This window comes from Orycteropus afer, unplaced genomic scaffold (genome assembly GCF_000298275.1).
Source record: "Orycteropus afer afer isolate SDZICR_OR568_19922 unplaced genomic scaffold, OryAfe1.0 scaffold00489, whole genome shotgun sequence".
NCBI classification, from domain to species: Eukaryota; Metazoa; Chordata; class Mammalia; order Tubulidentata; family Orycteropodidae; genus Orycteropus; species Orycteropus afer.
In genome coordinates this window covers 1,799,902-1,815,740 of record NW_006922076.1, presented here as the reverse complement: position 1 = coordinate 1,815,740, position 15,839 = coordinate 1,799,902, and the positions used below count along the sequence as shown (strand labels likewise).

The 15,839-nt window shown below is 47.2% G+C and overlaps 1 protein-coding gene across 1 annotated transcript in view; it reads left to right on the top strand.

The window, feature by feature from the left end:
• GOLGA3 (golgin A3) overlaps nt 1-12,760 on the top strand; it is a 31,240-nt gene extending 18,480 nt beyond the window's left edge. The window contains exons 11-19 of the mRNA XM_042782850.1: nt 234-311; nt 1,193-1,456; nt 2,138-2,232; nt 3,146-3,365; nt 5,827-5,970; nt 6,781-6,978; nt 7,684-7,800; nt 11,792-11,955; nt 12,556-12,760. Of these exons, the coding sequence (XP_042638784.1) occupies nt 234-311; nt 1,193-1,456; nt 2,138-2,232; nt 3,146-3,365; nt 5,827-5,970; nt 6,781-6,978; nt 7,684-7,800; nt 11,792-11,955; nt 12,556-12,760 (1,485 nt within the window). The remainder of the gene's footprint in view (nt 1-233; nt 312-1,192; nt 1,457-2,137; nt 2,233-3,145; nt 3,366-5,826; nt 5,971-6,780; nt 6,979-7,683; nt 7,801-11,791; nt 11,956-12,555) is intronic.
• Nucleotides 12,761-15,839: the final 3,079 nt, after the last annotated feature.

The window sequence follows — 15,839 nt, the reverse complement described above, 5'->3', positions numbered from 1 at the left end:
CCCTTTCCTCTTACCTCCCCACTCCTTGTCTCCTTGTTTTAATTCTCTTTAAGCAACATGGGATGAGAGGCATGCCACCTCCTGATGCAGTGACCGTCAGAAAGCACTGGCCCCATCCAGGGAGACTTTATCTCCGTGCAGTGACTGCTGTGTGGGTCATAGGAGTGTCTCTGGGTGGCATGCCTTTCCAGAACCTTCTAGAGTAACACATTGTGCAAACATATTCTCCACAGGTAGAGTGTCTGCAACAGGAGACAGCCACACTGAAGAGGCAGACACAGAAAGTAAAGGAGCAGTTTCTTCAACAAAAGGTAAAACGTTGTTGTTGGGTTTCCTCATGTGAAACAAATGTGTGAGAAAGCCTTTTGTCATGTAACTTCTCCAGTAGAACAAAACAGAAGAGAAACCCCTACCCTGGAGAACCCATTTCCATTATTTTGAGGGCACTTCCCTGGCTCTAAGCTGTGTGCCCCCAGCCCTCTAAAGTCAGGGGCATCTTCTCTGCAGGTTGGCTGAGGGTGGCTGGCACTGGTTGCCCTGGGGGGAACTTGTGTGGGCTTCCCTGAGGGGCTGTCACCCAGCACACATGTGTGCTGCCATCACTCCATGGAGAGTTTGCTGCTTAGAATGTCTCTGAAGACCAGTCCCTGGTTCAGTATTAAAACCAGTATAGCACTTGCAGGAGGGCCTGGGGTGCAAACGGGACTTTGAGTGAAGCAGCTGTCTGTTGTGGGGGCACATGTGAAGCTGGAGCTGCTTGCAGAGCACTATCCAGGCCTTAAGGGATCTGAGAAAGTGCAACAGCCCAGAGTGGTCAAAGCAGCCTTTATTTTATACCGAGATTCAAGCAAGAAGGTTACTCCAGAACCGAGCAACTGGAGGCAGAAGAAATTGCCATGTTCCTTGGGCTGGAGGAAATCAGAGGGTAGTGTGACCGCTTGCTTTGCACCAGACCCTGGTTAGGGCATAGTGACACTGCTGACGCGGCACTCGTGGCACGCAGTGTGGTGTGTGCGTAGTCGGTAGGGTCTTAGATCTGAGGAAATACGGTCAGTAAGTACCTTGAGCTCACCATTCCAGCTTTTCTCAGTGAGCAGTGGAACTGCTTAATCTGGGTGTTCTTTTCCCTCCCTGCTCCCTGAGAGTGCCTGCCCCATCCTCATGTTGGTTGTAACTGTTGCTTTGACATCAGGTGATGGTAGAAGCCTACCGCCGGGATGCCACCTCCAAAGACCAGCTCATCAGTGAACTGAAGGCTACCAAGAAGAGGCTGGACTCCGAGCTGAAGGAGCTGAGGCAAGAGCTCATCAAACTCCAGGGAGAAAAGAAGTTGGTGGAGGCGGAGCACTCACAGCTGCAGAGGGAGGTGTCCCAGGTGCACCGGCAGATGGCAGATCTGGAGGGGAACCTGCAGGTGGTGCAGAAGGAGCGCGATGATGTGGAGATGGACCTGCAGGTCAGGAGTGGCCCGTGAAGGCCCAGCCTGGGGTCTCCTGAGGACTCACTGGGGAGGGGGCAGGGAGGTGGGCTGACGCCGCTTGACTGAGTGAGCAGTGTAGGCCCCTGGTGGCTTTGACAAGGGCAGGTTAGAGGAGCCATGTTGTCGGTCAAAGCGTTAGTGTTTGGTTTGAGCAGCCCAGTTTCTAAGCGGTGGGGTGCATTTGTGTGTGACGTCTCTGGTGATGAGAAGACAGATCCACTCAGATGTCCAGTGTCCTACTTGTGATGGAGCCAGCTCTGGAAGACTTGTTTATGAGCTGGTCAGACACCTGGTGGAAGGAGGCTGGGAAAGGCACTGGGCAGGGTGGGCTCAGAGCATGTGGCCTTGGTGTCATTACAGAAGCCCACCCCTGGGCAGGGTGTCCTGCAGCCATCAGTGCAGGGCCCGACCCAGGCAGCTGTGGGGTGGGCTCAGAGCATGCGGCCTTGGCGTGGTCATTACAGAAGCCCACCCTGGGCAGGGTGTGCTGCAACCATCAGTGCAGGGCCCCTGCCTAGGCAGCTGTGGGGTGGGCTCAGAGCATGCAGCCTTGGTGTGGTGGTCCTTACAAAAGCCCACCCCATCGAGGTCACCCTTGACCTGAGACCCCGGTGCCTTTGGCACATCTCATACTGGTTTTCTCCTTTGTCGTTGAAGTCTTTGCAGTTTGATAAGGAGCAGATGATGGTTCTTACCAAAGCCAATGAGATGCTGAAGAAACAAATAGAAGAGCTGCAGGAAGAAGCCAAGATGTGAGTCTGCGTGTGAGTGATGCTATGGGACCAGTGAAGCCACGACCTCCTGGATGTGTCTGCATGAGTGGTACATGCAGGAGATCACGGTCAAGAGCTCATCCCACTCCTCACCCTGGGGAGCACATGGGGTAAAATAATTGACACTCTTATCATGGAGCCTGAAAACGCCACAGATCAGCAGTGAGTGTGGCCTAGGAAGTTAGATTCCAGATTTAAAATCTGTCGACTCTGTCGTGATGTGGTGGTGATCGCTTGCTCTGGAAGATAATTCCAGAGTTCGTCGTTCAATTTGCTGAAGCATCTTAGGCAAAGCTCGCCTTGTTTTGGCTTCCTTTGCATGCTTACTGCCTATCCCCCAGCTTCATCCCAGCTCCTTGAACAGTCACTTTGGTGTTTGTCCTCAGTTACTCCTTTTGTGCACACACTGGGTGAACTCACACACCCCACACACATACTCATGCACACACACGTGCACACATGTAGGCATGCATGCTCCTGGGGGGCCTCGTTACTCACACGGCATCCCCACACTGCTGCTTTTACCAGGCAGCGTTTCATGAACGGGCCTGACTTCTCTGGCTTCTCGTGGCTATCCAGCAGGAGTGTTGGGAAGACTTGGTATGGTGGGCGAGGAGCTGTTTCTCAGTCCCCACAGAATCCTGTCTGGTGGCCTGTCAGGGCGGTGAGAGAGTAACGGGATTGGGGCCGCATGGCTGGGCCTCTGCTCTCACAGCACCTTGTGCACTGTGTGCCCCTCACCCAAGTCTCCCCAAGGGGAACTGTTTCTGGGGGCTGAGGACCTTGTCCAAGCCCCTTGCCCAGAGATGAAGGGTCAGCAAGGTGGGCGTGGCTTGTGCGCGTGAACGGGTGAGGCTTGCAGTAAAGTCTCTTCCTCCCGCGTGGCTCCCAGGGCCATCACAGAGCAGAAGCACAGGATGCAGCGTCTGGGCTCAGACCTGAGCAGTGCCCAGAAGGAGATGAAGACCAAGCACAGGGCCTACGAGAACGCCGTGGGCATCCTCAGCCGCCGCCTGCAGGAGGCCCTGGCTGCCCAGGAGTCCGCGGAGGCCAAGCTGGGCGAGCTGCGGGCCCAGGGTGCCGACGTTGGTGGCAGCAGCCTCGCCTTCCATGTAAGTGCCGCGTGGACGTTACTGGTCTTCTTTGAGTCTTACTAGTAGGTGCCCAACTGTTGTCGCTAACCAGTTTCGCATCTCACTACCCTCTGCTTTGAGTCATCCCACCCAGGTTTTAGTATATTGTATGTCTTCTTTTATGGATGGCTAGTTTCTGTCTCCTGTCCGTTTCAGAATTCAGGAAGAGTAGTGAGAGTTCAGGATGAGGAGGAGGAGACTGCGTGCTGGGGCGTGGTGCCACCTTGTCACGTTAACACTCCTCCCCCAGCTCTTGAATTCAGGAAGAGTATTGAGAGCTCAGGACGAGAAGGAGGAGACTGCGTGTTGGGGCGTGGGGCCATCTTGTCACATTAACACTCCTCCCCCAGCTCTTGCTGCAGTGTCAGGGGCAGAATTGATTCGTTGTCTTTCTCCTTTTCACTTTGAAAAATGTCTGACTTCTAAAAATTCTTCAGAGCGTGTGGTAATAATGAAAGGGTGTAAGAGCTACGTAGACCCGGTCATCCCCTTGGCATAGGCCCGTTAACCAGTAGCTGCAGCAGCTGGGTGAGAGAATGGGCTAGAGCACCTGAAGTGGGGGCTTCTGTTGCACTTCATCACTTGTCAGATGATGGCCTTTGAAAATTTCAGTTACTCAGCTGTTTTGATCCTCATTAAAATGAAGCTGCAGTGGAGGTAAATACCAGAACCTCTCCCATAAGGTTGGTTAAATGAGATGATACGAGTCAAGTGCTCAGAACAGTGACCCCCCCCCCCCATCAGCAGTGGGAGCAAGTGTGTGTGTGGGGTTGTGTGTGTGGTGAGTGTGTGTGTGATGAGTACACGTAGTGTATGTAATGAGCATGTATGGTGGTGTCATTGTGTCGTGGTATGTGTAGTGTGACACTGGTGTGTGTGTGGTGAGTGTGGGATACGTGGTGTGTGTATTGTGTGGGTGTGGTGAGTGTGTATGAGGTATGTGGTGTGTGTGAGGTGTGGTGCTGTGTTTGTGTAGTGAATGCGTGTAGAGGATGTAATGGGTTTGTGGGGTGAGGGTCAGTGTGTCATGTGGTATGTGTAGTAAGTGTGACACTGATGTGTGGTGAGTGTGGTATATGCAATGTATGTTGTGGGTATCTGTCGTGTACTGTGTGTATATGATAAGTGTGACACTGGTGAGTGATAAGTAGTGCTGTGTGTGGTGTGTGTAGTGGGCATGTGTGGTGAGAGTGTTCTGGGTGTGTGGTGCTGTATGTACGGTGTGTGTGGTGGGTGTATGTTGTGATATTTGTGTCATGTAGTGTGTATATGGTACGTGACACTGGTAAATGGTGTGTGCGGTAAATGATGTGTATGTATGTGGTAAGTAACATTGGTGTGGTGATGTGTGTGTGGTGCTGTGCATGGTAAGTGATGTGTATGTAGTGTGTGTGGTGCTGTGTGGTGAGTGTAATGTGTGTGTATGTGGGGGTGTGGTGTTTGCATGTGTGTATGGTGAGTGTGTGGTTGTGGTGAGTGTGTGTAGTGTGTGTGGTGAGTGTTGTAGGTGTGTGTTGTGGTTTCTGTGTGATGTGTATGTGGTAAGTGACAGTGGTATGGTATGTGGCATGTGTGTGTGGTGAGTGGGATGTCTATATAGTATAAATATATAGCAAGTGTGACACTGGTATGGTGTGTGTAATGGTGATGTGTGTAATGTGTATGCATATGGTGTATGTGTAAATACGGTGCATGTATGGTGAGTGTGTGGTGTGTGTGATGTTTATGTATGAGGTGTGTGGTGAGTAGCATATGTATGTATGTGGTGGGTGTGTGGTATATGTAACTCAAGTGTGACACTGGCATGGTGTGTGTATGTGGTGATGTGTGTGGTGTGTGTGTGATGTGTGTGTATGTAGTGTATGTGTGAATGTGCTGTGTATGCTGAGTGTGGTGTGTATGGTTTGTGTGGTGAATGTGTTGTAGGTGTGAGTGGTTTTTTGGTGTGTTGTGTGACTGTGCTGTGGGGGTGTGTGTGGTGTGTGTGATGTGTATGTAATATATCTGGTGTGTATATGGCAAGTGTGACATTGGTATGGTGTGTTTAGGGTGCTGTGTGTGGTGTGTGTGAGTGTGATGTGTGTGTACATAGTGTGTTTATGAATGTGGTGCTGTGTATGCTGAGTGTGTGTGTATGTGTGTGTGTGGTGTTTGTTATAGCACTCCAGTGTCGCTTATTTGCCATAAGTGGTAACTTTTATCTTTTACGTGCATGTTGAAATCTTAGTATGTTTTCAAAGCATTGAACTGACACATTTACTTGTTTGTCGTAATGTTTCCTTTGTGTGTGATTAGTGTGTGTGTTCTAAGGTTATTTTAAGTTCTTCCTGTGGTCAGTGTCACACCAGAGGTAGACAGGAGGCCAGTGGGACTCCACAGCTGTCTATCGTGTGGTGTAGTGAAGTCTGTGGCCAGCTCCATCTTCTTGTCTTGCGGTCAGGAAAGAATCCGGACCTTGGAGGTGGAGCTGCAGACCGTCAGCCACGGGAAGATGCTCCTGGAGAAGGAGTTGCAGGAGGTCATTTCCATGACCAGCCAGGAACTGGAGGAGCAGCGGGAGAAGGTGCTGGAACTCGAGGACGAGGTAACTGCCTGCGTGGCTGCTGGCAGGAGCAGTGAGGGAGTGGGCTAGGCTGCTCAGGACTGGGGACCCCAGGGAAACGAGTGTGTGCCTTGGAGGGAGCAGCACTGTGTGGGTGTGCTCAGCTGTACAGCTGCATTTTGTCCACCTTCTGACTGCACCTTTTGGTCTTCTATTATTGACATTCGAGTAGGGAACAGCCAATGAAGGTGGAATTTGTAATGGTAGCCCTTCTGTTGGTTAGAGTGATTTGGTTCCAAGTGATTGGCAACCCAACTCAGCATGGTTCAAACCATTAGCTAATGGGTTTGAGTGGGGGGTGCAGTAGCTCAGGGCCATCACCAGTGATGTTACCAAGGACTCTCTCCACTGGCCCTAGCCCTCCTCCTGCCCCTTGTGTGTCTGTCTGTCCTAAGCTCAGCGCCTCCACCAGGGCAGTTCCGGAGTGCCAGCTACTTTTCTCACATTCAGAAACGAGTCAAGGGTGTCCCTGTGTGAGGCTGAGGTACCCATCCGGGACCAGTCACTTGCCAGAGGGCACTGAGGGGCTGAACTTGGCCCGTTCCTACTCAGTGGATGTCCTTTTCCAGAAGCTCATGGTCCCCAAGACAAACTGGGGCCATTGGCTGTAGGGGAGGCAGTATGATGGGGAAGGGAAGCACCGACAGTAGCAGCCTCACGTCCACTGCTGAAAGGACACGGCGCGCTGCATGCAGGTGTTCTGCAGGCCCCTGAGAACTGCTGGCCTCTTGGCGTGGGTGACAACTCTGGGACTGGAGTGTGTCTTCTCATGACTCCTCTCATCTGTTTCAGCTTCAGGAAGCTAGAGGTTTCCAGAGGAAGATCAGGCGCCTGGAGGAGTCGAATAAGAAGCTGGCTCTGGAACTGGAGCATGAGAGAGGGAAGCTCACAGGCCTGGGCCAGTCCAGCGCAGCCCTGCGGGAGCACAACAGCGTCTTAGAGACAGCCTTAGCTAAGAGGGAGGCAGATCTGGTCCAGCTGAACCTGCAGGTGTGCAGACTCCCCCAAGCAGAGCCAGAGGTGCTCTGCAAGCTGGTGCAAGCTGGTGTCCTCAGTGTCTCATGGGTGTTATCCATGGGTGCATCTCATCCCCACCTCTGAGGAAAGTGTCTGTCCCATGTGCAGACGGGGCAGCGGAGGCGTAGGGATGCCCAGCTGGTGCAGACAGTGCCTGGCTCAGGCTCTCACCTGGGAGTCTGGAGGGTATGTTTTCCTTTGTGTGGTCAACCCAGGCTAGTGCACCAGGCTGTCTCCAGTTGGAGGCAGTCACACTGTATGTAAAGGATCCTTTCCTGAAGACCTCCTGGGATTAGGGACCAGGTTTCGGCCAGCAGGGTCTGGCGTCTGTGCTAAGGAGCAGGCTGGGCCTTCCAAGAAAGAAGCAGCAGAGCCCAGAACAGGGCTCGTAAAGGACAACCAAGGCCACCTGGGGCCCGAGAATGGAGTTCTGTCAGTAGAGAATTTAAAGTCATTTTTCCTTTTGTCTCAGTATTCTCCAGAAATAAATGGGGGTCTCTGTGCTTTCTGAGGTCACACTTTCGTTGGGGGACGTCTCGGCCTGTGTGTGGTATCCCTGCTGTTGGGCTTGTCCCCTGGGAGTGGCCCTGCCTGTGGCTCACGCACGTGCTTCTGCGGCTCTGTAGGGTTCTGAGATTTCAAGCCTTTCCTTGCTGATGGCTCTGCGATGCGATCTAGGTGCAGGCAGTTCTGCAGCGCAAAGAGAAGGAGGATCAGCAGATGAAGCAGCTGGTCCAGGCCTTGCAAACCGCCTTGGAGAAGGAGAAGGCGAAGGGGCACAGCCTCCAGGAACAGGTGTGTGTGGCTTTCTCCTAGTTTCAAATCGAAACCCATGGGGTCCTTTTGGAATGCGTTCTCTAGTCTCTGTGAAAACAGTTTGGGTTTCCTGGGACACGCGTTTTCCTTCCAGCAACTTACTGGAAAGGAACGATTCTTGTGTGTGTCCAGAGTACAGAGGTGTTCATCACAGCATTGCTGGTGGCAGAGAAGGAGGCAGAGGGCCTGCGCATTCCTCACTGGAGGCCTGACAGACTGTGCCTGGCGGCACGCGTGTGCAACAGGGGAACGGTGTGCCGTGGGTGGTGTGAGGTGTGTGCAGCCAGGTGCAGGGTAGTGTGCTCAGAGCAGACAAAAAAGCTCATGTGCACCCTGTGCACTGGCCGTTTTTCATGTGGACACCCTTCATGGCTATGTCCTTCTCCTGCTTCCGTGTCAGCTGACTCAGTAGACAAATCCTCTTGCCAGAGAGGCTGCCCCCAAATCTGAAGTAAACCTCTACTCTGCACCACGTAGTACCTCAGCCATTACAGTACCTAGTCTGTTGTTTCTTCCTGTCTTCCTCCTCCATTAGGATGGGAGCTTCAGGAGGCCAAGGACCAAGTCTCCTGTCTGCCCCTTCCTCCCAGTATCTGTCTCCAGGGCCGGCACATAGTAGACATTCACATTTGCACTGTGTGAGTGTGTGTGTGAGAGGGTGAGTGTGTGTACAGGTGTTTGTGGGTTAAGATGCTTGTATATATGTAGGAAATATTTAGAAGGATTCACGTGAAGTTTCCAGCTGTGTTTGTCTCTGGAGAAAGGTGAAAAAGGAGACACTACTTTTCCCTTTAGACCGAATTTTTACAAGTTTCAATTAAAAAGTTTCAACCCAAGACTAAAGCTTCTTTAGTAAAACCTGGGTTTTACTATATCCTTTAAAATTTTCTCTGTGAGAATACGGATTTTTAAAAATTAGTATTTTCACCTGAAAGAAAGTATTACTCTAAAATTGTAGTTAATGGTTCTGGGGAAAATGATATGTATATAATTTCAGTTTCTCACTTTTTTTGAGGTAGTAATTGTGAACAGTGTTTGACTGTTTCTCTAAAATGCATTTATTTTTATTTTTTTAAAATGCATTTTATTGAAATGTAGTTTATGTACAGTGAAATACACAAAACTAAAGTGACATGGGTCAGTGCATTTATTTTTTTTTCAGTGTTCCTGCCCCTCCTCTCCCACCCCTGGTAACGAACAAAGTTTCCCTCCATATATAAACATGTCCTTGATCCTCCACAACAACGAACTAATACTGTATTTGCCCTTCTGTGATTGACTTACGTCACTCAGCATAATGTCCTCCAAGTTCATCCATGTTATGCAGTGTTTTGTACTCTACATTCTTCTTTAGTGCTGCATAGCATTCCATTATAGTATGTACCATAGTTTGGTCATCTCCTCTTCTGATATGAATCTTAGAGATAAGTCCCTCACCAGATATGTAATTATTGGCAAATATAAATTTGTTGCTGTCATTTTTGTTATGTGCTTTTTTGTGGTGGTGATTTTTTTGTTCCATATAATTTTCTATGCTGAGCTCGTTTTATTTATGAATCATGTTATCACTTCCTTCATTCCTCTTGTTTTAGAATTTGCTGAATATTTATGCTGATCCTATTTTTTGTTGTGAAGGTTTATCATTTTTCATTGAGGTTACCCTGTGATTTATAGTTTCCTTCCCAAGTTTAGAACAGTCCATTCTATCTTGTAGCTATCTTGACTTCCCTTGACAAAAGCTCTGTAACAACACAGTTTTTTCCCTCTTTTTGGTTTGTAGTTGTCCTCATTTGTCAATTGACGTCTCTGGTTCCTGTTTACAATCTTATAGGCATATTTACTTTGGATACTTCTGTAGCTGGGTTGGTTTTTTGATTATATCATCATGTGTGTTAATGGTCAGTTGTTGTTGGCTGTTGTTGCTTCTCTGTCCGGAGGGCTCCCTTTAGCATCTCTTGAAAGGTTGGTCTGGTTTTAACCAATTCCCTTAATTTCTGCTTATCAGGAAATGTCCTAATTTCACCATCGTATTTGAGGGACAGTTTTTCTGAGTACCTAATTCTTGGTTGGAAATTTTTCTCTTTCAGTGTTTTATATATACCATCCCATTGTCTTCTCACCTGCATGGTTTCTGCTGAGAAATCTGAGCTTAGACTTACTGGTTACCCCTTGCAGGTAACTTTTCGTTTTTCCCATGCTGCTCTCATGATTCTTTGTCTTTGGTTTTGATGAGTTTGATGATGATATGTCTGGGTGATTTTCTTTTTCGGGTCTATCCTGTTTGGGGTTCGTTGGACTTCCTGAATGGACATATTCTCATCTTTCATCATACCAGGAACGTTCTCTTCCAACAAATCTTCAACAATTTTCTCTGTGGTTTTATTTGTCTCTTCCTGTTCTGGAATTCCGATTACATGTAGGGTATTCCTTTTGATGGTATCCCACATGAACCTTAGGCTTTCTTCATTTAGTTTTGATCTTTTTTCTGATTTAGCCCTTTCCAAGGAAATGTTCAGGTATTTTGCCTTCAATCTCTCTAATTCTGTCTTCCATTGATTCAGTTCTGCTCCTTTGCCCATTCAATGTCTTACCTATTTTTGAAAATTTAGTATTAATTTTCTGGATTTCTGTGTGTAGATTTTGTATCATTTCTAATTTTTCATTTATTTTGTCATTTGTTCTTGTATTGTCTTTTGAATTGTTCTAGGGTTTTTTCTATGTTTTCCTTGATCTATTTCTCAATTCATTGAAGATACCTAAATATAATTCTCTTGAATTCCTTACCAGGGAGTTCCAATTCTGTGTCTTCCTCAGGGATGTGTTTTGGATCTGTATCATGGTCCCTTTTTTCTCCTACTTTATCTTGCTTCTTTGTGTGTGGACTGTGATGCTCTGTTGTCTTCGAGGCATTGTGACGTTTTTGACTTGCCCATGATTTTCATTTTCTTTGTTTCTTTTTGTATGTTATCTATGCAAGCAGGGTACTATGCTCCTATTTACTAGTTGACAGCACTTATACACTCACTGCCTGTCTCCTTTCCAGCCACTTGTACGTCCCTGCCGACCTTGGCAAACAGAGCCTATTCTTAGGTCCCTGGAATCCGAATGAGAATGCTACCACTTTAAAATCCAAAAAGGCTGCCACTTGTAAAGATTCAAAATGGCTGTGCCCTCTGTCACATTAAATATCCAATATAGCCACCGCATGTAAACATTCAAAATGGCTGCACCTCCAGACAGCAGAAAGTCAACAGCTCAGGTTATCTCCCTCCTTGCTGTTTCCCTTCCTAGTTATAGGCCACCAGCACAGTCATCCCTGCAGCCCTTGATGACCAGAGCTGATCTTTAGGTCAATTCTCAGGTCCCAACACCACTTGGAAATACTCAGACTGTTGGTCCTATCAGAGTAATTGACAGTCCACAGCTCCTGCCATCTGTGTACTCACTGTTTTCATTCAGGTTTTTCCACTAGTTGGTGCCTAATTGACTTCTATATAGTTCCTTTCAAAGTTCAGGGCTCCAGGATTATCTTCTGTATCTCTTGTCAATTGGTTTTTCTTTTCTTTGTTGAAGAGAATCTGTGTTACTTGTCTGCCTGTTCCTCCATCTTACTGGAAGTTCTCCTTGTTAATATTTTTGATAGATCAGAGATGCTAGCTTCTCAGAGGAGCATCCAGTCCAAACATAAAAGCCTGTTGTTGGCACCTTGTTCACGTGTGCTACAAATGGGAGTAATGTACTCAGTGACCAGTGGCTCCTAATTCTTGTGATTGTCAGGCACCACTAAGACTGAATGAGTGGCCCTCCCCCTCTACTCCCATGAGGACCTGCTGTCCAGGTGGGGGAGGCTCAGTAAGAACCCTTGTGTGGTAATAGAGGAGATAGCTAGAAGGTGGTCAGAGACCTCCACAGGGAAGGGTAGTGGCTTTGGGCCTCTGAATGGGAAAGCTAATGATATGCCTTGCAACAGAGGAAGGAGCTGAAGGGTGAAGCCAGCTCCTCCAACCCTGTGACACCAGTCAAGATTCCTGACTGCCCAGTCCCCGCCTCACTGTTAGAGGAGCTGCTCAGGCCCCCGCCTGCTGTGAGCAAGGAGCCCCTGAAGAACTTGAACACCTGTCTCCAGCAACTGAAGTACGCACCTTGTTTCCTTTTGTTTGGTCTTCACAGCTGAAGTTCCGTGTTGAACTGACAGCTTGAGCACTCTTCCGTTTAGGGGTGGTTGTGCTTACACAGATATGGCTTCCAAGCCTATGTTACGGCGTCCTTGAGGTGGATGCTCCCATCCTGGGTGGTGGGGCCAGTGCTTGGGGCACCTCTGTGGGGAGGTAATGGGGTATTGCATCTGACTCTGTGAGTAGAGTGAAGTCATGTGTGACACTGCCCTGACACGGGGCTTCCTATGGCAGTGATTTGGTTATTGAGACCTTTGATCTGTTTTTCCTTTCTCCCCAGTGTCACTTCCTTATTCCAAACAAGCGTGCCTGTGCCCAAGCCACAGAGCTCATTAGTCTCTGGGCACAGCATAGAGAACCACACAGGGAGAGCCTCTCAACTCAAGACCTCATTGATTTTCCTGTTGGTTCCTGAAGGCACCACAAATGCTAGGGAGCAAGCTGACATCAGAGAATGTGGATAACTCTCTTTGCCTCTGTTCAGGGAGCTGGAGGCCTCTTGGCTTGGCTTTGCTCTGACCTGGTGTTCTCTCGCTGCCTCTTGTGTCCCCTCCCCCAGGCAGGAGATGGACAGCCTGCAGCGTCAGATGGAAGAACACACCATCACCGTGCATGAGTCACTGTCCTCGTGGACTCAGGTTGAAGGTCGCTTTGGGGACTCGGCTGGCCCTAGCCCTGCTGCCCCCGGAGATCACACCAACCCCAGTGCTGACACAGAGAAACACAATCAGAGCAGTGCGCCCACTGAAGTATTGCAACAGTGACCTCCGCAGATCCTCACCTTCTGAATTGTTTGTAACTGTGTATAGGAGGATTCTTTTATCAATATTATTTATTTTGTGGTGTGCTCTGTATTTCTATGAGATGAAATTTTAGGATTTGCTTTTGCCTTTAACAAGAACAGTAGAATGAGAGGTGAGGTGGAAAACGAGTCGTTTGTAGATCACAGTTAACTTTTCCCCAGAAACAACAACATTTTAAAACCCAGTTGAGACATAAGTGAGATCTCTGAAGGGTGATCTGCAGAAGGCAATCTTAGGAGTGATGTAGACACTGCTTTCTAGGGGCCACACTGCCCGACCAGTCACTCTTGGGAACATTTCAGGACATGTCCCTGTGAGGAAGGCACCTGGACAAGTGCTGCGAGGCCTCACTTTCCTGTTTGATTCCACCAGAGCTTTCCTTTCCTGCAGAAATGAAACTTTTATTTTGCACCTTTAGTTTTTTATTTTATTTGGAAATTGCCATCCCACTATAGAATGTATATATAAATACAGAAAATCATTACCTGATCTTTAAAATATATATGCTTGTGATATTTGAGGATGACCTGAATTGTCTTTTTATTCATTGCCTTTTGAGAATTTGCTGTCAGGAAGTAATGTACATGTAGGATTTAAGGATGTCAGTCAGATACTGTATTTTAAGAAATATATAATTATTTTATTTACTGTATCTTCTAAACCAAATATTTTTGCACAGAAAGGGTTCTTTATTGTTCAGTTTCAGTTTATTTTGAGTGTCTTTTCCTTCACTGCACCATCTTTTCAAAAGTGTATGAGTCCTGTATGACTGTCACACCTTGACCAACTCACTGGTGAGGAGCAGGTCTGGATTCTTCTTCAGACATGGCAGTGGTTCTCGCAAGCAAGGTAGTTCTGACATCTGAGGAGAGTAGAGCAATGTAGGAGAGAAAAGAAAGTGGAGGAGGGGAAGGAGTGGCCCTGGGCCAGTAGGGAGAGGAGGAGCGATGGGAGGTCACGGTCTTCGTGTAGGTACTCCTACGTCCTATTAATCCTCCCCCATTTGTTGGGATTGGTTCCAGGACTTTAGGGTAAGATTGCAGGGCATTCTGTACATTCCTATGCTGTACATTTCTGCACCTGAAGTGAAAGCATTGACTGGGGTGGTACGCACTCCTGTCTGATGTAGTCAGCCAGAGGAGCAGAGTCCTGAGTTGGTTACACCGTGATCAAGAGGGTTAGAAGTCACTTTAATGTGTACCTGGGCAGTGGCATTGACGTCTACAAGAGATAGGTCAGCACCATGGAGATAAGTGCTGTGGTCTCCTGAGGGCTTAATAATTAATAGAATGCTGTATTTTAAAGGCATTCACCCTAACTACATGAAATTTTACTTGTATACATTATTTTCCCACCTAAAACATTTAAACACTGTAGAAACTGCTGTGAGACTTGAAGTTTGTAAAGGTTTTCCCTCGAGTTTGCTAAGAAAATCTGTATTTATTGTTATAAATTAGAGGAGCAAGGGAATGGGTCCACGTGGCTCCTATACAGATCACCTGGTCTGAAAATGAAGGTATAAAGTGTTACTGGTCACTCCAGATAACACTTGTGTTGATATATTACTGTATCTGTTTTGTGGAGAAAACAATATGGTATTTTTAAGCTGTTTGTGTTTCTCTTGTAATAGGTTGTTAGAAGGTTAATTGATAAGGTTAAGTAGCATTAATGACAAAGGTGTTTAGTATTTTAAAAAAAAATTCCCTAGCAAGTATTGGAATTTCTAAAATATGCGTATCATCTGTACAGGGTTGATCTTGAAATACTTGAAAACGTTATTATAAATATATCCTACTCGTTAAGTTAGAAATCGTTTTTGGCTAAATGTTTTTGTACCATTAGAGAAGAAAATTGGTAATGTCTGTTCTTACTTATTTTGGCTGTATTATCCTTTAATTTTAAAACCAAGAAATAACTCTTAGACTTATTCTACAGCAAAGCTGCTTCCTCATACTTGCTGATAGAAGGTCTTTGAGTAATGCTTAGTGTGTACTTGTTTCTTAGGAAAGGATCAACTGATTCTGAATACATTCAAGTGAAAGCAGATCCCTCTTCCTTATCCCTTTTTTCCTTTAGTTAATGTCCTTGTGCACGTGTGTGTGTGGGTGCACACACGCCCACAGATGGACCTTAGAAACAGAACTGCCTCATTGTTCTCTGTCATCGTGTGCGCTAATGTCACTGTACTTCCCCATCTTTCCATTTAGCAAATGCCTAGCCTTTGTCTTTGGTCTAAACTCTTTCTCTGGTCACTGCCATTAGGCAATGGGCTGTTCCTGACACGTGTGTTAGTATTTTGTGTGTGTTCTTCCTATGTTACTGTGTAGCCTGGGGTTTCAGACTGAGGCCTCTTGGGTTAAAGCTGACACTGCCTTTACACTTCCTTAAGAAGCCACCTTAAGGAGAAAATAGGTTTTTAATTTCCCTGATGGTGGCTTGTTGTGAGACTTTACTGGCATTTCTACCTCCCAGAGCTAGATTCTTTGGTCAGTAAAGTTTGAAATATTGTTTTTGTTGTGGGCAGAAATTAGGAATTAAGGAATTTATTCCAGGAGAACAACAGTCAAATCTGAAGTATTTACAAAGACAAATTCTCCACCACCTCACACTGGCGTGTGTTGACTATGCAAGCACTGGATATGACGTCCTTATCATAAGTAAGGTTGGCTTGGACACGTCATGTTACGCATTTCTTAATTTCCAAAACAGTGACTGCAATTTGGTTATCATTGACTTTCCCACAGTACACATCAGATAGATGTCGTGGATCTTATAGATCCAACCTTCATTCTGCCCTTTGGAAGGTGTGACAGGCCATGTTTTTAATAAGAGTGTGAAACCAACTCTTGACTCTGGTTAGTACAGATTGGGGTTCAGGTAATGGAACTGGCCCCTAAGAAGGAGATCCTGTGGTGTGGGTAAAATCCTGGCACTACTTTTGTAAGCTTTTCATGTTACCCACTATTCTTTCTCAGTTTAAAAACTTATCTTTTCTTGGTAGAGTGGTATTTCAAAAGCCACAGCCTGCAGGCATCATGAC